Genomic DNA, 19,526 nt, shown 5'->3' on the forward strand with positions numbered 1-19,526 from the left:
ATGGCTGGGCTCAAGTACCACCTGGGCCGCGAGCTCGGGCGCGGCGTCCTGGCGTACGACTACGACCTCAGGCGGACACCGCCGGGGCAGGGCGCGTCGCCGCCGTGCCGTGCTCACCAGAGCCCGCGCAGCTCCAGGCGAGGGCTGCTGACCCGCAACTCCAAGCGCTCGCCGTTGTCGCGAGTCGAGACGAAACGGGTCGAGCGCCCGACCCCACCCCGCCGGCCAGATCCGGCGGCGGCCTCGCCGTATTCAGCCTCCGGCGCACCCGAAAGGCCGGTTCAGTGAACGCAAATAAACTATACCAAACCGGAAAAGGCCGGTTCAATTGACTACAGTAAAAAGCAAAAAAAAATCGCCTCGGCACAAAATTGGGCAAAGTATCACTTGGGTAAAAGGTTGCACGACCTTTGGGGGTAGAAACAAATTGGCTACAGTAAACACCCCAAAAAGAATCGCCTACATGGCAGTAGAGAATTGGGGGAAATTTCACTTGGGTAAAAGTAGCACAATCTTGGTGTAGAAACTGAAATTTACTCTAAGAAAAAAACTATATTGACACTGAGATTTTCGTACCTTTGTACCAGATGTACTTCCAGAACCCTTCTTTTGCTGAACTAGGGTGCGGATGTCTTCAGAGTAGTGAGCATTGTATGAGTTAATTAGGTAGGGAACTGCACCTGCTTCATCTTCTTTCAAGGGATGCAGAAAAGTCAATGGGCACAGACAAACTGGACAGCGGCTCAGCGTCTTGTTAAGGTCAGGCGGCAGCATATTCAGTATACATCTAGCTGCACGCAAAAGTATAGTGTGGTTAGTTACAGCAATTGACAACGTTTGAGTGTATACATCGAGAGATCTTGTTTTTCATGTTAGAGCTGGGAAGAAAGAGGGTTACCACAGAAGGCATGACCGCATCTCCTCCTGTTCGTGGAAGGCTCCGTGAGACAAGAATCGCAGGAACCACGGGAAGAAGGCCGGGAACATGAAGCTCTACTACTAGTGTTGGCAGGAGGCCTGGGAGCGGACAGTGTAGCACTGGCACCCTTTGAGGGTCGGCAGATTGGACAGAAGCTGAGGGCCATGGTAAGATCTTGTCGAAGCAAAGACTGTATGCACTTGACTGCATGCAAGAAGTCAAGAAGTATCATATTTTTTATTAGATCGTCTTGCTACAGAACCGCTATGTACGTACGTATCGTGTTGCAGCAGGCCTACATCGAGAATCTTTGGTGTTAGGGCTGAAAGTTGAGAGGATTATACCGCAGAAGTTGTGGTGGCAGTTGCCCTTGAGCGTAGAAGAACTCCGTCGGCAAATGGCGCAGAAAGAACTAGGCGGAGGCCCTGACGACGTGCCGGGGTCGCGGTCCTCGCGGGTGGATGAAGAGGGCGGCCGGCCCGAAGATGACGTGCCGGGGTCTCCGGTGGCCGGAGAGGGCGGCCGCCTCGAAGACGGCGGGCCGGTGTAGCCCATGGCCGGAGAGGCTCGGCCGGCTCCAAGAGAGAGGGGGGAGGAGGCGCGGCGGCGGTCCGTGCACGGCCGGCTCCGAGAGAGAGGGGAGGAGGAGGCGCGGCCGCGGTCCGTGCACGGCCGGAGAGGCCGATCGAAGGCGCAGGGCTACAACTAATTAAGCCGTTCCGTGGGAGCTGGTCGAAGACGAGGGCTGCAACTAGCCGTAGCATATGGAGGGGCTATTTATAAGCAGCTCCTGGCGTCCGGTTTCCGTTGCGGTGTGGAGTCGGTAAGTCTCCGGTGCGGGTCTCGGTTTATGGGCTAATGTTCGTCGTCGGGCGGATTGCAGCCTGTGCGGCCTCACAGGGCCCACAGTCTCCAGGCGCTCCAGATTTCAGTGCAGCCCAGGCCATCGGGCCTACTTTGGACGAGTTCATCACCTCAAAAAAAAAAACTGGACGAGTTCTTTTTGCTCGGAAAAAGAAAAAAAAGGACTGGACGAGTTCTTTTTGCTAAAAAAAAAAGGACTGGGCGAGTTCTCCCCTCCAGGCCTGGACGAGTCCTCCCTCTCTCCGGCCGAGTCCTCTCTCTCTCTCTGGACAGAACTGGCTTGGTTCCGGGAAACTGCACTTGGATTGTTGGATTTCTTTTCCGACTGTAGATATTTACACTTGTACTCCATTTTACAAGGCTCCAACAAAATACAGATACAGGCCTGTATATTCTTTCCGGTTGTCAGACGCGCTTGGTTCCCTCGTTGTAACCCTGGTTGACAAAACAAAGCAGAAACTGCACAAGCACAAGCAGAGTGTGATGCCCTTTAGTCCCGGTTCGTATCTTAAACCAGGACTAAAGATTAGACCTCTAGTCCCGGTTTGAGGCACGAACTAAGACTAAAGGGAGGTCCCATTTTCAAATTTTACTCCCCTCCTCGCCTTTTCAGCTTTGTAAAAAGCAAAAGAAAATGATAAAAATTTCAAAAATTAAAATCCTTCAAGATGTAGTTATGTTACTACATCTATTAGTTAGGAAAATTAAAAAACTTGAATTTTGACATGTTTTGCAAAAAAATGTCATGAAAAAGTAAAACGGCCATATCTTTTGCATACGATGTCGAAAAAAAACGCATAATATATCAAAAAAATCAGCATGAAATTCGGCATCCGATTTTGACGACCGTAGGCCTGTCTGCAAATTTTTAGAATCCTCAAATTCTAAAAGGAAAAAAAGTTATGCTCAAATTTCAGTTTTTTTTAATTTTGGTTAAATCTGGTCAAACTACTTATTCAAGAAGTATTAGTGGTACTAAATAATTATTCAAGAATATTAGTGTTACTAAATAGTTATTTCAGTATTTTGAATTTTGGTCAAATCTGGTCAAACTATGGGCAAACTACTTATTCAAGAAATATTAGTGTTACTAAATGATTATTGTTTTTTAGAATAATAGTTTCAAACTCAAACAGTGAAACATGTGACTTCATGCTCAAGCTAAACTCCTAAGGGTTAATAGGATTGACATCTTACTATTGTCAGTAAAACAACAAGTGCAGACTTGGAATAGAACCTGAGGCTGGAGTTAAGCGTGCTCAGGCTGGAGTAGTGAGAGGATGAGTGACTGGTCGGGAAGTTAGATGATTTGAAATGATGAGGGGTGATTAGAGATTAGAGGAGCAGTGATGAGTGGTGGTGATTAGAGATTAAATTATAAAATAATTCAGAAATTTGAAAATCGAAAAAAAATCAAAAAATAAACCTTTAGTCTCGGTTCATGTAAGAACCAGGACTGGGGGGGGGGGGCCTTTATATGGGCCATTCTTTCCGGTTGTCAGACGCGCTTGGTTCCCACGTTGTAACCCTGGTTGACAAAACAAAGCAGAAACTGCACAAGCACCTGACATGCATTTTCATCTGCATGTGAACTGGTTGCTGAACTAAGCTGCTCAGCACTTGACAGAAATGCATATTACAAAAAAAAACATGAACTTTTCTGATCTGCATACTGAAAACCATCTTTGCTCACATCGCAATGAACATTGAATGCCATAACAAATGTGAGTCTTTCTGATTCTTATCCTTTACAAATGAGAGATATTTGATTCAAAATCCAACAACTAATAGCTAACATCATTCATCTGCTTTAGAAATCTGAACATAAACACAAGAACCAGTCACTCCTTTCTAGAATTATTACAGAAAATCTTGCCAGATTGTTTGCAAGAAACATCTACGGCCTTAACGAAATGAATTGCTTGCAAGAATTAGCAACATTGGACTTGCTATGATGGTGAGCAGATTGTAGCAGAAGCGGTTGAATTTCACAAAATTGCCATGGGATTCCCACATCTGTAACGATAATTAGGTGCAGGCCACACCTGTAAAAAATAACAAAAATAATAATAATGAGAATGTAAAACAAGATGCAAATTCTGGAACAAATAGACACATGTAAACAGAGAGCTCACAGTTACAAGACCTCCAAGCATCACATGCAAGGAAGTACTGATGAAATAAGTCTATTTGGTCAATGCAACTATGTGATACTGCTGCCTTGGTAGTGTAACAGCCAGGATGCACTTGTTAAAAGAGGTGATGCCTTCGTGCTAGATGCAACTAAAATGAGCAAACCAAATGGATCTTCAGCATGGCTACTACTGCTACAACTGCAGTTATAATGAACAACCAACTTTGATATGTGTTTCTTTCACTGAGCATGTACAGTGGGTTTCCTTTTTCATACACATGAACAACCATACAAGAACATGACTCTATCTGTTCTATTTCTATGTTTCATCTCACAGCCATACATGAACAATTGGAAGTATGCATGGTAAGAAGGAGCAAGAACAATACCTTCAATTAGAGCACAAGATTGATTGAAGAAATACCGCCACATGAAAACTGAGCTGCAAAGGAATACTCAGATTAGTCTTACAAACTTATCTTTAGTGGGCAGAAGAAATACAGAAAAGCAAGATTTGTGACACTTACATGGAGAAGACTGAGGACTAATCTTGCCGACTTCCTTCTTTAACCACATACCCCGTAACCTTGAGTTGTAACCCAGGAAAATCTCACGGTTTGCTGCATCTTTGAAAACATCAGAGGCAAAGATTTTCACCTCGTCGGGCACATCATCCATGTCATTCAAGACCTCCAAGCATTCTGTAATTGAGGGTTGTTTTCCTTGTTGTGACACTTTCTCCTTCTTGGTAGCTTGCTCTTTCTTGAAGTTCACATAAGCCATCATTGAATGTTCAAGGCGCTGTACAGATGTGGCACCTTTTTGTTTCTTGGTTTTCTTTCCTTTGATTCACTTATTTGTGGTTGATCGCCATCAGCATCTTCACTGCCAAATTCTTCCTCGTCACAGGCGGAGTTTTCTCTTTCATCCACATCATCCAATGCAGGAGTATCATTGATACCAATTATCGAAGGAGTCCTCATGCTGTCATCTCTTCCATGTCTTTATTTTTTGCTAGTGCTGGCAACCATCTTCTCCTTTGCTCCAAAGTTGCTACCTGATTTTGTGACAATCGGAGGCTTCCTTGATGTGAGGCAATGCCTTCCTTGAGCAATGTGCCCTTCATAGAGCACACCCAATGCCTCATACAAGGGGAAGCTCTTTCTTTCATACATTTTGAGCTTTGGGTCCTCCTACATAATTGAACATATAAACCCTGCTAGGCTACCCGCCTAGCGAGGGCATCTGCATCCCGCTTTCGATCTCGCTCGCTCGATCTGCCTTGCTGGAGGTTTTTTACCGCGCTGTCAATAATCCCACGGCCTGTTTCTTTTGACGCTACTCTTTCTTGCTCAAGCGGATGACGGGTGGGCCTTGTGCTCCCGCGGGCCTGAGCTTGGCAGTGTGCGTGCTTTGTGTGTGTCCCTGCGTTTGGGTGAACAAAATATTAACTGCGCCGGTCGCGTCCTCCTCCCCACCAATCGCGCATCCTCCTACCCACCAATCCCCCATCCTCATCCAGCCCACCAATCCCCGTCTCCTCCTTCCCACCAACCCTAGCCATGCCCTCGCCGCCACCTCTCCTTCCCCGTTCATCCTCTCCAGCAGCCGGCGCCACCTCTGTCTCTCCTCCTTTCTCATCATGGCGAGTGCCCACCCGTTGGATCAGGTGGTCAGTGCGGGATGCAATAGCGCATCTGGACGGAGGAGAACGCGACGACTCCATCTCCTGGCAACGGCAGGGAGGACGGGTGGATGAGGAGGCAACAGCTCGAGAGGTAGGCAAGGAAACGGCTCAATGCCTCCTTGGAACTCCACCCTATGTAACTTCCTCCTCCTGATTCCTTCCTCTCTAAATTAATTTAGGATTTGGGTGTGTAGTTTTTATGGTGGGTGTGAAGGATCTTGGGAAGGTGAGGAGGACGGAGGTGGGGGAAGGACTGCGAGTCCGGAGAATCCAGGCTGCACATATAAATCCTCTCCATCTTCCTCTCCCTTTTGATTCCCCCAGTTCTCCAGTAATCTGATTTTGATTTCTTATTTTTTTTCCTAAGCACAATGTGTGCAGATCTGAGAAAGAGTAGAAGAGGAAGAATACCAAGGAAGAGTTTGGTGAAGAAGAATAAGGTGAATTCACTCTGTCTCTCAAGCAAAGTCACGTTTGTTCCTGCAATTTGATGTTATGATTTATTTTATATCCTTATTTAGATTTGTTTATATGAATGCCAACTACTTTATTCTACTTATATTCCAGTGACTTTCCTCTTTTTTTTTTCGTGATCTGATGATCTGCTCTGCTTGTTTTGGCTCCTTTTAATTGATGCATTATTTTTGTCTATTTTTGTGTACCTAGGTGACAATGTGAGTTGCATTGACAGAATCCATGTATTAAGCTGGGGCATTTTTGGCAGCTGCAGCAACCTGACAATTAATTTGTTCTCATCCAAGGTAATTTACTTCCCCCCTTTATGTATCATGGATGGATATATGTGCTGGTTGGTTGTCATTACTGAAGCTAGAATTGTTGATGATGACTACCTTCGAGCAGGTTTACCGCTTGTCTTGCTAATGTGAATTTGTATGTTTTCATTTGTTTTCTCTTCTCCATTTTTTTTGTATAATCTATGGACATTGTAGGATAAATGTGAATTAACAATACAACAACTTCCAGAAAGTATTTTGCAACTTCAGAAATCCAAAATTATGGTTCTGGTGTTAATGACCAGGATGATGCGATAGCCTCTTTTGATCCGTATCTACTTTTTTCGAAGCTTGAAAGATATACTTGCAGCACTTGACTGAAATGATCTAACTTGTGTTTCCCTTTTTTCTTTTCATTTCCAGAATGCTTTGCTGCTAGCATAACTGTGATCCATTTTTTACTCTACTTTTCCTTAATCTATATACATGATTGCCAATTTCCAACTTCTTAGTTACAGAAAATAAAACAAAATTCAGTTTAGATGTGTCTGCTGTAGGCATTAAAAGTTTCATCAGAGCCCTCATTCTGAACATTGTTTAAAACGACACCCTATTGCCCTTGGTGCATATATAGATATTACTTTTTACTTTTTAGTAGAATATGGAGCTCTTATTTGTCGTATAGTTTCTTTTTTCGTCTGTGCAGTTGTACATCTTTGCTGCCCCTTTCCTTGGTGCTGACTGAGCTTTGCATGTTTATATTTATATTTTCCTGCATTCTCCCGGTGACCTTTTATTTTGACATATCAATGAATTATGCATCTCACTCCTTCGGAAGCTAATCTTTACATTGACACTGCTATTTGTCTTGATCTTATTTGTACCATGGAGGAGAATAACTCTTTAGACCCTACTGTATGGTAAACTTCTTTGTTCATCAGATGTGACATTTTTATAACACTATGTTTTCTGTACAGTTGGGAACTTCTAGAAAAAAATGACATTTGGTTGGTTCGATTCCAGATTGGTCTCACCTTATTCCTTTTAGATGGATGCTATGGTCTTCCCTGCAGGTCAATCTCCATATCCTTTTTAGATGGTTTGGTATTTTCTTTAGTTCAACTCTATATATGTTGCCATTTTGTCTTAGCTACAATCAACCACATAAAAACAAATCTAAGAGATGTCGTATTACTCACACAGTTTTAACTATGATGTCTCATGGAGAGAACACCAATCTTTATCTAACAAGAGGATTGATCCAAGTGGCGTTCTGATACCTCAGCTTGTTTTTTCCTTGACATGGATTACTGAACTTCCTAGCTAAAAAGATACCTTCATTTTATTAGTGGGGTCAGCTGAAGGGAGGCTAAAAGGCAGGCATGATAGTGCTCTTTGGGCTGTAATAAACATTGAAAAGTTTCTTCAGTGTGTCCTTTGTAGGACTAATAATAAAAAATGTTGATTATGTCTGTCAATAATTTGTAACATGTGTGTTGCGCGAGGTACATACCCTGCTATATCGAAGTTGTTAGCATGAAAAAACATTGCCCCTCTTTGGATCGAATAAAGTGAAAAGGGGATTCATCATATAATACAAATTATAATACATGTGTATGGATGTTAAATTAGTTACATCTTCTGTTGAATGGAACCCGTGTCCTATTTATGCTCATGAGCTAATCCATGGAAAATACTGTTCTATGCCCTATTCAACATGGCGATACATTTTGCTCGATTTTCGTTCAGCTGTTATAGTATGAATCCACATTTATTTTCTCCATGTCCAGTATTTGGGTTGTTGCTTCTCAAGGATATTTGTCAGTCAACTCAAGCAAACTATGATTGTAACTGTTCTTTTGTTTAATAAAAATTGAATGGCTACATGTACTTCTATAGCTTGTTAATTCCTTCTCAGCTTGTTTTATTTTATATGCGTGTGTATAGACAAACTAATGTGTCTTTGTGTTGGCCGTTCCTTCCTTGCCGATATGGCAATTATTTTAGATGCTGGCCAGTTAAGGTTTGTTGCAAATAATAGTGGATGTTGGGCTGCCTCCACACCGCAAGAGATGGAGATGGTTGACGTCAGAACCGGTGGTTGAGGTCGAGTACGCCTCGTTGTCGTCGCCGTCTACATCCGTTACGGTGCGGCTGCAGTGGCTTTTCCTCTTCCTATTGCTTTTATTCTCTCCTGTTATCCCTTGGTGTTCATAATCTCAGGACGACACTTGATTTCAGTGTGAGGAACTTGCTGTTGCTGGCACCAGATTCAGCAGGGAGGATATCTATGAGGCCTTTCATTCTTGTGGGATTCCCACACATCTTGCAAGTTCAAGGGGGTGAGCTCAGCTGAATGCGCGGCGACGTATTGTACCTTTGCAAGCCGAGTATCTTGCTCTAATTTGTTGACAGGGTAAGAGGTACAGTCACCAATCCATACGCACTTCTGCACTTTTTTGCTATTTCTTGGTCACATGGCTGATTTATTTTTCAAGATCTATGTGGAAGATCATCATTATGTTGAGTTTTAGTGAGAAAAGTCATTGTCGTTCTAACTTTGGTTTTTGATTTAATGTACTGCTTCCATCATTTCTCCATGAGGTGGAAAAGGATGGGTAGAACATCTAAGGCCAATAATCATATATGTTTTATGACGCAAGGTGTTATTTCGGCTACAATAACGATCTGATTACAAATCCATGTGTAACGTCACTGTTTTCTGCTACATTTGTTATTCAGGTCCAGTAGCCAGTGGTTCTTTCAGCACTTCTGAAATAGTATTCTTTTATATATATAAAAACTTAACTGGAATTTAAGAAAGTTGACACTGCATCTCTGGTTCGTTCAATGAAATTTTCTGCTCTCCAATTTAACTTTCTGTGGCTGGTTGTGATAGTGAAGGTTGATATTTTGATTTCTAATGGAATATACATCTTGGTTTTCCTCTATCTATGTAGAGGGCTCAAGAAAGAGACAAGAACTTGTGCTTCAAGCAGCGAATATAGCCAGCCTAGATGAATCAAAACAAGAACAAGTGTCGGAAAGTTACAGATGAGGAAGTGCAGCTGATATGGCCTCTCCGTTTTTGCCCCAAATCAACCACGGAAAAAACTGCTGGACAATCAACTTCTTGCCAATTTATAGTTGACTTCCTGCTATGATTCTCTTCCTAAAAGAAATTGCAATCATCTTGAAACAAGTAATCTATCTAGCTACAAATGCTTATTCTAGACTGATTGTGTTGCTTCCAATTGCGGACAGTGTGTTATAGTTGACACTTTAGTCTACATATCTGCTAAATATTTACATGTCTGCACGGCCAGAAAAATCAGAGAGTCTACTTAAACTTTAGTGATGGGTAGTTATTCTACTTCTTTGGCTATATGTTCAGCAAGGATCGCACATCTGAAACAAGTAACTGGCTTGCTTTTGCTACATGCTCCCTGTATATAACTCACTTTTCTATTTCTTGAGGACAACACCATATAGAGCTTTTAGAGGTTGGTCCCGGTTTCAGATACAAAGCGCCTGATTGTTCTTTGTAAATTTATTCTGCTCCTTACATGAGGGTCTGTGCTACTTCCAAACTTGAATGCAGATTTACTGCACAATGTAAATTAAATCGTTCGTTTCTACTGCATGTTAAAGGAGCTGGCCAATGTTGGCATGAAACTATAAAAGCTAGCTGGCTATGGAGAATTTTGGTACTGGTGATGAATTGCCACCTTTTCCTTGCTTGCCATCATGCCATGATTCGAAATTTAGTTTCCAGAGACTACCAAAAAGGATTGCTGCGCTGCCATCATACATTTACACCTCTAAACTAAGTTTGTTGACTAAATTGTGTAGTCCCCCTTTGCCGAAGAATGTTCTAGACTAGATAGCCAGCTTGCTGTTGTTGTTCGGAACTTTTCAGTCGGGCTCTTTTGTTAAAGCGAAAACCATATATATGTAATGTGCGCGGTGGTTTGTAGGACTTCACGGGTGTTGTACTAAAATTCAGTTTCAATGGAGTTCAGTTCAGTGATGTTCTAGACTAGATATCATTCAAAAAATGGTGACACGTGGATGTAGGATCATAGAAGAGTCAGGGGAAGAGGGAGGTACCTTTGTAGATTGCCCAGGGGTATTGGCGATGTATGCGGCAGGGCCAGATGCTCTGAATCAGCACGGCACCCCTCTGCCTGCCTTGCTCATTCACACTTCTTTTTTGTTTGGGGAGGGGTGGATTGCAATCTGGACCGGGTGGGACGCTGGAAACTGTGAGCAAAAAGTCAATCCGACCTGAGCTCCAAATGAAATTAGATGTTTTTTTTACCAAAACTACTGTATGAAGCGAAAACAAGTATGTACACGAGTCGACCAGACAATGGACAAAAAAACGGCCTGAACCAAAATTAAAAACAGACTTCTGTTGATTAGACACTCCCATAATATATGCCAGGAATGTGTTTTCATAGTTCATTTTGTGGATATTTGATATAAGCATAATTGTATCCCGATATTTGGCTTGGTACTCCATTATATCAATAATATAACCGAGTTTCAGAGAAGATCAGACTATGCCTTGTCTACTACATATCTAATATATTTATCTTGATATTGCAGAAGCTTTTGTTTTATTCTTATATCTAATGCTTGATCTGTTGTATAGGCTACTATGTGCATGTCAGGGACAGAAGTTGCTAAAGAAAGCTCCGACATTATAATCTTAGATGATGACTTCGCATCTGTTGTGAAGGTTAGTGTCTTCTACGTTTTTTTGGAACAGATCTTTGTTAAGAAGGATAGCCGTTCTCAGCAATCATGATGGGAGTTTTTTTATCGGATGTACACGGTCATTGGAATGGACCAAGTTATGAATGTTCCTGAAATGCGATACTAGAATCTTTATACGTCAACACTCTTTGATGCGTATCTTGATGATTTTTCCTCTGTTTTACATACATTTGTGTTCTCAACTCACTTTCTTGATTGGCACATAATCAGCTTAGAAAAAGTTATTTTAGTTGAGTACGACATTCGAGCTGAGTAAGTGAACTTGTATCACTTGACACAAGAGATTATTGTCAGTTACCTGATCACCTGTTATGCTGCCCCATTGTCTATATGCAGGGCAAATCTTCACTGAATCTTGGAGAGTGATGGAAGATAATGGGCCCAAGCTTTTACGAACGCCAAGGATCCAATTTCAAGCTTTGGCCTCTTCCACAAATTTGCCGTTCAATCAGGAGGTCAGCTTTTCCTTCGTAATTTTGCAATTTACTTCACGGAATCATAGTAAAGGTGGACAAGTAGAATACCAGTTCAAAATTTCATTTCTTCTTAATGATTAATGTAAACTTAGCCACCTAGGTGATCATTGCATAGGTCTACTGGAAATTGGTCCTAGAGGAGCTCTCCATGAAGTTTCTACAAGAACCAAAATCAATCCTACAAGCATCAGATATATCAAAGGAGGAAGCATGGTTCCCAAGTGCATTGCTTAATATTGATGAATGTTGTCTACAACCATGGCCTTCCCAAAACAAGACAACACAATTATTCTCTGGAGGGACAAGGGATCTGATGATTATCCAGTGAACTGTATGTCTCTGAAGGAGCTTTGCACTCAACAGATGTATACATCTTTAATCAAACTAAGAGTGGGAGATATGCATAAACATTTTTTGGGATACATAACCACTCTTCGAACCTTAGCCAGATTCTCAATCTTTGGGGTTAATCTTTTTGTGAAAAGAATTTCATGAACATGGAAAAATGGCCAACTTTGCTTTGTACAAAAAAGGTAGACATGATAATCTATTTATCTCTCACTGAACTACTCTGAATTTTGTGGTACCTGGTGAAGTTTAAAAAATGGTTATTCCTTGCTACCTTTAATGATAAATGATATTGAATGTGTGACTAAATAGTTCTGCTCAAGCACTCCTTGGACTCTTCAGATGGTATTGTCAAAGCTTTGGCTGAGAGATTATATTAGTAGTGGTTCCTAAACATTAATCGTTCAGTCAAAGACACTGGTTGTGATCAGAACATCAATCAAGAGCGTGGAATGTTTGAGCTGAGAAATACTAGCATGCTGCCAATGATTAGTGGTTAGAGGTTTTTCATCTATCATGTTTAACCAAGGTAACCATATCAGGTAGATTGCATCGCATCTAAAACGTTTCCTGAAGATTCATGATACTTTGGCTGCTCTTCATTACATGTCTCTCGCTGTGTGAAGGTTCCGATGATGACATGGGCGATGGCTACACTAACTATATGTGATTGCCAGAGCCAGTAAATTAATGTTAAGACACTCTGTTATGCTCTAGCCCAGTATATTGTGAACACTATGTATTCTGCCCGCTCTAAAAACTTCATGCATCACTTGTGTTAGTTAGTTGCTTAGATAACTTTCTCTATCCACTGTAATATGTGCATTTGCTATGTATTGAACCTACCATCAATGGCATGTTCTGTACCAGCATTTCCCTGTATGCTTGTTGATCGTCGTATATTTTCTTCAACACTTATATGCCCTCTTTCACTACAGTTATATTGTGGGTTCTACTTATGTAAGAGCACACTTCTATTCTTCTTCTTTGTTTGAATGCCCTTTATTTTTCCTGTGTTTTCCTTCTCCACGATGAGGTCAATTTCGATACCGATGACATAGGCAGCAATGACTCTACCTGATCTTAGTTACCATAAGCTGGGTGACCAAAGCTATTTATATGGCACATCTCTGCCTATGTACCTTCGCTTATATCATGAACACTCTTTCAATACATGGCTTGCTCTCGGCCTCCATCTATGCTAATATAGCTTGTCTTTTAAAGCCAATGTATGCTAAGTGATCTGATTATTTTCTTTTAAGCATCAAGCTTTCATGTAATGGAATATAAGTATCTTTAAGTTGATTCTAAATCAATCTCATATACATGCTTTGAATGCTTGGCTCGCTTTTTGCGCCATGGTCAAACATGCAGCGATCACTCTGTCTAATGTTTATCATTTCAATATGTGCCCGAATAATATTAATGTACAGTCTTTCAATACATGGCTTGCTCTTGGCCTTTGCGCCATTGGCGCAACTGGTCATCTAGTTAACAGAAAGGTTGAGCAGATCATGCATAGGCACAGAAAAGTTCATGCACATACAAGGAAATCAGAAGTTAGAAGGAATATAAACTTACTGCAATGATCTCTTCCCATTTTTCAGGCGTTGTGCTGATCACACATGCAATATCATTCCATGATATTCCAGAGCGGTTGACTATGGTCTTGATATCTTCCCATTTCAGAAGATGTGGGGTTCCACCCTGAGAATATCAAGGCACCATTGAGGGTGGCCATCCAATATTTGTCGGATATATTTAGCTCCCGTAAGAATGGATGTGTTCATTGGAATCTTTTCTCTCCTAGAAGATATAAAATATAATGTCGGAAAGACAAGAAACATCATCTCCTCCTCCTCAGAATCAGTACATGACTTGTATCCATCATCATGGTTACTCGTATCCATTATCTAGCGAGAAGAGATTAAAATAAATAGCACAACTTTCCTTCAAAGTAAACAAACACGGTAGTATATATAATCTATGCTATGACAATGGAAATTAAAGGAGGACTAGCACATCAGAAAAAAATGATAACGAGGTCAGTGTAACATGAAAAGGTATTATCATACTTTTATTGAGTGTAACAGTTGAGTATAGATGCATATAGACAAGCACATATGCATCATAACAATGGATAAGAATCAGTGACACGCACACAAGCTGGACTGAATGCTTTTGAGCTAATTAAGTACCTTCAGTTCTGAGTTTTCAATGTCAAAATGAGCTTCACAGAATCTTGAATCCTCCAAATCACTCTAGCACTTCTGCATTGCACAAAGAAGGCAGCAATAACATCAGTAGCAACATTAGGTGCCGCAATTATATATCTTATCCTCAGCACATGTACCAAAATGCAAAAATGATAAGTCATCTGAATAGCACTACTGGCCCAAGAAAACAGATGAACTATTCATAAACCCACGGAAGTTAAAGCATAAACTAGAGATAGAAAATCAATAGAACACAATACCACAAAGCAAATAAGCAATCATAACTAGATATATATAATCAGGAACATATGAACAGAAGTTGAACATCTTATGTCTGCCTAAAGCAGCAATTAGTTCTTTTGCCGAAAAAGGCTTTCGCCCCGCTTTATATATACTAGTACAAAATGCCCGTGCGTTGCACCGGGCGTTAAAAAGGCGTTGCGCCGGGCGTTAAAAAGGCACATGTGCCATTGTGCATCATTTTTTATATCCAGTTTTAATAAACGCCCGTAATAAGGTTAAACATCACAAATTCCATATTTTAATAAAAGTTAATATTTTCATAAAAATTGAAACACTTTTTAAGAATAGTTAACGTTTTTTAGTCTTTTAGGGAAAAAAGATTGTTTTTTACATATATTTTTAGAGCATTTTTGCTAGGGACTTCTTACAGATGATTGTTTGCTTGGGAAGAGTTTGTTCCTTTTATTTAATGCCTGTGCGTTGCAACGGTGTAAAATGTGGCAAAACCTGCTCCATGTGTCCATACGCACCATTTTCTTTTATTCAAATATGATAGTTGATGTTACATTTATTCAAATCTGAGAATTAATGTTACACTGATTATTGCTTTTTGGTTGAATTTTGATCATTAAGAAGCCACCTTAGGCCTTGTACAATGCAAGGTGCTTAGAGATGGTGCTTAGAGAAATAAATCGAACTTTTCTTAACCACCGGTGCTTATTTATACAGAGTAGACGCTTAATTAGGCGTCTCTCCTGCAGAAATAGGCACCGATGCTTCAGAAAAAATCGGTTTATTTTTCTAAGCACCTCCATAAGCACCCAGTATGGCACAAGGCCTTCTTCATCTGATTGAAGAGTAGTGGTTCATGGAATAGTCTCTCAATTGGTTTTACTTTTTGCTATCCGAAAAACACATTTTTTTTAGAAAATGAATGCTTTATTAAAATTTGAATTTTTTTAAGGAGAACATTTTTTGGAATATTTCTAAATGCATTTTTTAAAAGGAACATTTTTTGGGAATTTTGACCAGTTTTTAAATAGTGTGATATAATGTGTACCCCTTAAAAATACTGTCCCTTTTGTGTCGGGGCTTGGGGCCAGCAGGTCGAACGAGGTCTTCATACGCAACTCTCGTGGCAGACAAACACTGACCATACATGACCAATAGACAATGCAAACAGAGGAGCTTTCATGCAGACGAAGCAAGCTAATTATACACACTTCACACAGATTGATTACATACTGCAAACCCATCATCAGAACTTTATCTACATTTAATCTCTGTAGACAACATCAGGCAATTGTATATTATACCAACTAAAGGAACAAACATTGTGATAATCAAGACTGCTCAATGCTCAGCCAGTCAGGCTTGGGGAACAATTTATATGTACACATTTAGGGGAGAACAAGGTATGTGATAAGAAATCAGGGACATCAGAAAATATGCACTCCATTTTGTAGTGCCGAATTGGTACCCTTGATATTATACGTGTTATATGCTTAATTTGTTTCAGAAGTAATTGTTACCTTATAAACTGTTGCAAATCCACCCTGTGCAATTAGTCGATCTTCAGTGAAATTTTCTGCGATGTTCTTCAAAAGCGCAAATGGCAGATTCGTCAGGTTCTCTCTTCCATCAAGTATATGCTCCAGAATATTCGGTTCCATCTATCTGTTGTCCTACACATTACACTTTCAGCATTGTAGAAAAACACATTTTGTTCATAATAGAGCACAGTTGCAAGGGAGAACTGCCACAACAACCGAAATAATCTAATCAATCTATAATAAAACTTTTTTTGCGGGGATATAATACGACTTTCGTGAAAACTAATACTTATGGCAACACTATTCTAAGTATGGTAGCATGTTTTTTTTTGTTACCAAATGTATTGGCCTTGCATAATCATATAATTTTAAATGATTAATATATTTTTCACGAGATCAGGAAATATATAATTGGTTAATTTTCTTCAGAGCAGGCTACAACACTTTACAGTTTTGTATTGAGTATTAACACTGGCATGAGCAGTTTTGTATGCATTAAGAACTACCTCCAAATACCCAACACTTTACAGCATGTATATAGCCTCCAAGTAGTCAGCACTTCGCTGCGGACATACCCTTTCGAAATGTTGGCAGGAGCGCTACCGTTTCTATTAGAGGAGAAGAAAAACACAAGTTTAGGCTGAAACCTGGTTACAATCCGATGTGATGGCCGTAGCCTCCATCATACAGTATCACTCTGGCAAATGTCAACTCTCTCGTTAGGATGGACTCCTAAATTCTAAAGAAAGTGTCCTCGACACCAGCATAAGCATTGTCAAAAACTCTCCCATTCCTATCTTTCCAAATCGGACAAAAAGTGCAAGCTACAGTCCCATCAAACTTTCGCCGGTTGGTCGTAGGGATTTGGCAGCCTCGCTCCAGCCACCAGGAGTCAACCGTGCCCTCCCGGAGGCCATCTTCACATCATAATGTCTCGAAACCAGACCAAGCCGCGATCCTCCTCCAAACTTGGCGAGCAAAATAGAAGTTCAGAAGAAGATGCTCCACCGACTCCTCCTGTGAACTGCACATCGAACAAATCTCGCTTCCTTGCCATCCTCTCTGGATCAGCTTGTCCACGGTCAGAATCCTCCCAAGCGACAGGTGTCAACAGAATTTTTTTACTTTGTTTTCAGCCAAAGCCTTCCAGAAAGTTTGAGAGCAAGTGCTCGAGTAAGAGCCCCAGAACATTGCCTTGTAGGTTGAGCGCGTCGTATACATTCCATCCGTTGTCCAACACCAGGAGACGACATCTTGGTCTGTGGTATTTGCACCTCTCTGATCAACAACCGTAATTTGATGAATTCATGAACTAACTCAGTGGTGTTGACCTGACGGAGCACAGAAATCCATTTGCTCCCCTGTAGGGCTATGCAAACAGAGATGTTCTTCCGTTTGAACTTGCAGAACATGCCAGAAGCGACCTCCCTGCGGACATAGCAAAAAGGAATCTAGCGAGTTCAGCATCCATAGCTTTAACACATACTAATGAGGAACGGTAAAATCACTCAGCAAAGAGAAATTACTAACCTGAATGTTTTATCTGTAAGAACATAATAACATGGTGCCTCTATGCAGTTTTGACATGATCATGTTTATGCCCCTAAACATTAGCCAAGTTCATGCACTTCTTGTCACATATGAATAGTGGATATTCATTTGTGCATTGCTTAAGTTACGAAGACTACAGAATAACATTTTTTTTCTACAGAACTATCCATGCGGGTTAAAAACATAAGTATGGGGGATCTCACTTCCTATAGAAGCATATCGCGAGGACATGCTAAAGAACGATTTGTGCTGGAGGCCTGATCCCCCGACTTCAAGGCGTATCTCAAGAACAACACGGTCGGCGAGCAACACGTTGACGACTGTGGATATGGAGGTGCTCTGTATTAATGTTTAAACAATTTGCTTGATGGATGCACTTCATTGTAAATTAGGTGTTATACTTATCAAATAAAAATAAAAATCCAAAAATAAATTGGGAACTATTGAGTGGTAAGGGAAGACTGCAGTTCATCCCCTCACTGATTTTCCTACAAGCTGAGGATTCAATCATGTAAGTATACGAACTTATCTGAAAGTTTCCATGTACGTTCTAGTGTTCCATCTTTTCTAGATCAAATGATCCAGCTAGGAAGCAAATCAAGGGAGCAGCTGCACTAAAGTGACACTAAATAAAAAATTAACACCTGATCATTACACTCTGAACATAAGATTTCTGAAAAGTGCAGGTCAACGGCAGCGTACATGGCTGGAGATCCGGAGAGGCAGGGCTCGGCGAGCAGGGGCAGGGCATAGAGCGCGGCGGCTGCGGCCAGAGCCTCCGCGTCCGTGTCGACGTAAGCCTCGGCCGGATCCAACGTGCTGGTTCTGCCGCTGCCGCGCGTCCTCCTCCTCCTCCCGGCCATTGCCCACGGCGGCAAGGAGAGTCTTGAGCAGCTAGTCGCGGTGGGCGGCGCGCGCTCGAGCCGGCCGGCGCGGGCCCGGAGCGCGGCGTCCTGTGCCTGAGCGCCGGTGAACAGCGCGCGCGGAGGACTCGGAGGGCGCGCGGAGAAGGGCACGGCGGAGAGGAGGCAGGCCGGGGTGCGGTGAGGGCGCCGGCATGGCTCGGCGGAGGACGGCGTGGCGGAGGATGCGGGCCGGCGGCGGCGAGGCGGCGGATCCAGACGGGGATGGAGACGCGGTCGTTTGACTCGGGGTGGGCTTTTTTTTTGGTCAAGCGCGTCCACGGGTGGGGCAGACATACGAAACGTTTTTTCCCACTTATTTATTAGACTGCGGGTTTATTTCCATAAATGTCAAGGACCTTTGTGTAAAAACGCCGCGATGGTGAACCCGGAGACCCAATCCGTGCTTTATTATTAGGGAGAGAAAAGCAATGACCGACCACAGCTCAGATACAAACGCACGCCACCACAACACACGCACACACCCAAGGCTGGATACATAGGCGCTGAGCACGGCAACACTACCCCTAGTACTACAAGAGCAACTGGAGTCCTCAACCGCGGACACGCCAACGCGAAGAGAAGAAGCCGCATATGACGAACCGTGTGCTCCAAGGCGGCGCCTTCAGGAAGGTTACGACACCAGAGCGCCGTCACCGCCCGACCCGAGGATCAGAGTTTCCCCTGGAGCAACACGACGGGCAATGAGAGCCGCGACGACGCCTTCAAGAAGGGAGCGAGCTTCGCCGCCGCCGGCCCGTCCGAAGACAGAACAGGTTTTCACCCCGGCCAACACTCACCACCACCGGACGCCACATCCCGACGACCATGCCCCCCACACGGCCATGGCCACCGGACAGCACCTAACCACGGGCTCTGCCCAAGAGCACCGCGGAGCCACCCCCAGGGCCGCCGCCCTGGCATCCAAGACCTGGAATCCACCTCACTCGAGATCCACCGCTACCTCGACCAAAGATACGAGCGGAAAGGAACCGCCTTTCGCACCCCTGGGCTGCCCCTAACGCCAAAACCCAAAGGTCGGCCAAAATTGGCCTCCATCGACCCATCCTGCTACCGGGCACGAGACGAGCACGGTCCTGCTGCCGGGCGCGAGACA

The 19,526-nt window shown here is 42.6% G+C and overlaps 2 protein-coding genes and 1 long non-coding RNA gene across 9 annotated transcripts; 1 reads left to right on the top strand and 2 right to left on the bottom strand.

Annotated features, from left to right (window-relative positions):
• Nucleotides 1-3,453: 3,453 nt before the first annotated feature.
• Nucleotides 3,454-11,524, bottom strand: LOC119278095. Of its 2 annotated transcripts, XR_005137555.1 has the most exons (5): nucleotides 11,419-11,524; nucleotides 10,449-10,601; nucleotides 4,445-5,342; nucleotides 4,307-4,359; nucleotides 3,454-3,828 (listed from the first exon to the last, which is right to left on the bottom strand). XR_005137555.1 is itself a non-coding variant. In XM_037559456.1 (3 exons), exons 1-3 carry the CDS (start codon nucleotides 4,701-4,703, stop codon nucleotides 3,812-3,814), a joined length of 324 nt encoding a protein of 107 aa, XP_037415353.1. In that variant the 5' UTR covers nucleotides 4,704-5,420; the 3' UTR covers nucleotides 3,454-3,811. The 2 variants fall into 2 exon arrangements, 1 of the variants encoding a protein (XP_037415353.1); XM_037559456.1 differs by lacking the exons at nucleotides 10,449-10,601; nucleotides 11,419-11,524 and having other exon boundaries at nucleotides 4,307-4,354; nucleotides 4,445-5,420.
• Nucleotides 5,464-12,241, top strand: LOC119278096. 6 transcript variants are annotated; one of them, XR_005137561.1, is made up of 10 exons: nucleotides 5,464-5,695; nucleotides 5,784-6,044; nucleotides 6,271-6,365; nucleotides 7,316-7,411; nucleotides 8,346-8,486; nucleotides 8,580-8,761; nucleotides 9,299-9,540; nucleotides 10,996-11,082; nucleotides 11,457-11,575; nucleotides 11,712-12,241. It is a non-coding gene; the product is annotated as an uncharacterized LOC119278096 (long non-coding RNA). The 6 variants fall into 6 exon arrangements; XR_005137557.1 differs by having other exon boundaries at nucleotides 5,466-5,695; nucleotides 5,799-6,044; XR_005137560.1 differs by having other exon boundaries at nucleotides 5,466-6,044; nucleotides 8,580-8,754.
• Nucleotides 12,242-16,262: 4,021 nt separating this feature from the next.
• On the bottom strand, nucleotides 16,263-18,662 carry LOC119278094. The gene is made up of 2 exons (XM_037559455.1): nucleotides 18,210-18,662; nucleotides 16,263-17,384 (listed from the first exon to the last, which is right to left on the bottom strand). Exons 1-2 carry the CDS (start codon nucleotides 18,368-18,370, stop codon nucleotides 17,078-17,080), a joined length of 468 nt encoding a protein of 155 aa, XP_037415352.1. The 5' UTR covers nucleotides 18,371-18,662; the 3' UTR covers nucleotides 16,263-17,077.
• Nucleotides 18,663-19,526: the final 864 nt, after the last annotated feature.

The sequence above is a fragment of the Triticum dicoccoides genome, chromosome 3B (genome assembly GCF_002162155.2).
Source record: "Triticum dicoccoides isolate Atlit2015 ecotype Zavitan chromosome 3B, WEW_v2.0, whole genome shotgun sequence".
Lineage (NCBI taxonomy): Eukaryota > Viridiplantae > Streptophyta > Magnoliopsida > Poales > Poaceae > Triticum > Triticum dicoccoides.

Excerpts from the sequence above, each read along its gene's own strand:
- LOC119278095 (XM_037559456.1), bottom strand. The coding sequence starts at position 4,703 with ATGATGGCTTATGTGAACTTCAAGAAAGAGCAAGCTACCAAGAAGGAG. Across the intron at positions 4,355-4,444 it reads TAGTCCTCAGTCTTCTCCAT|TTTTCATGTGGCGGTATTTC; the intron begins GTAAGTGTCACA and ends TTTGCAGCTCAG.
- LOC119278094 (XM_037559455.1), bottom strand. The coding sequence starts at position 18,370 with ATGGCCGGGAGGAGGAGGAGGACGCGCGGCAGCGGCAGAACCAGCACG. Across the intron at positions 17,385-18,209 it reads CTCTCCGGATCTCCAGCCAT|GGAGGTCGCTTCTGGCATGT; the intron begins GTACGCTGCCGT and ends CTATGTCCGCAG.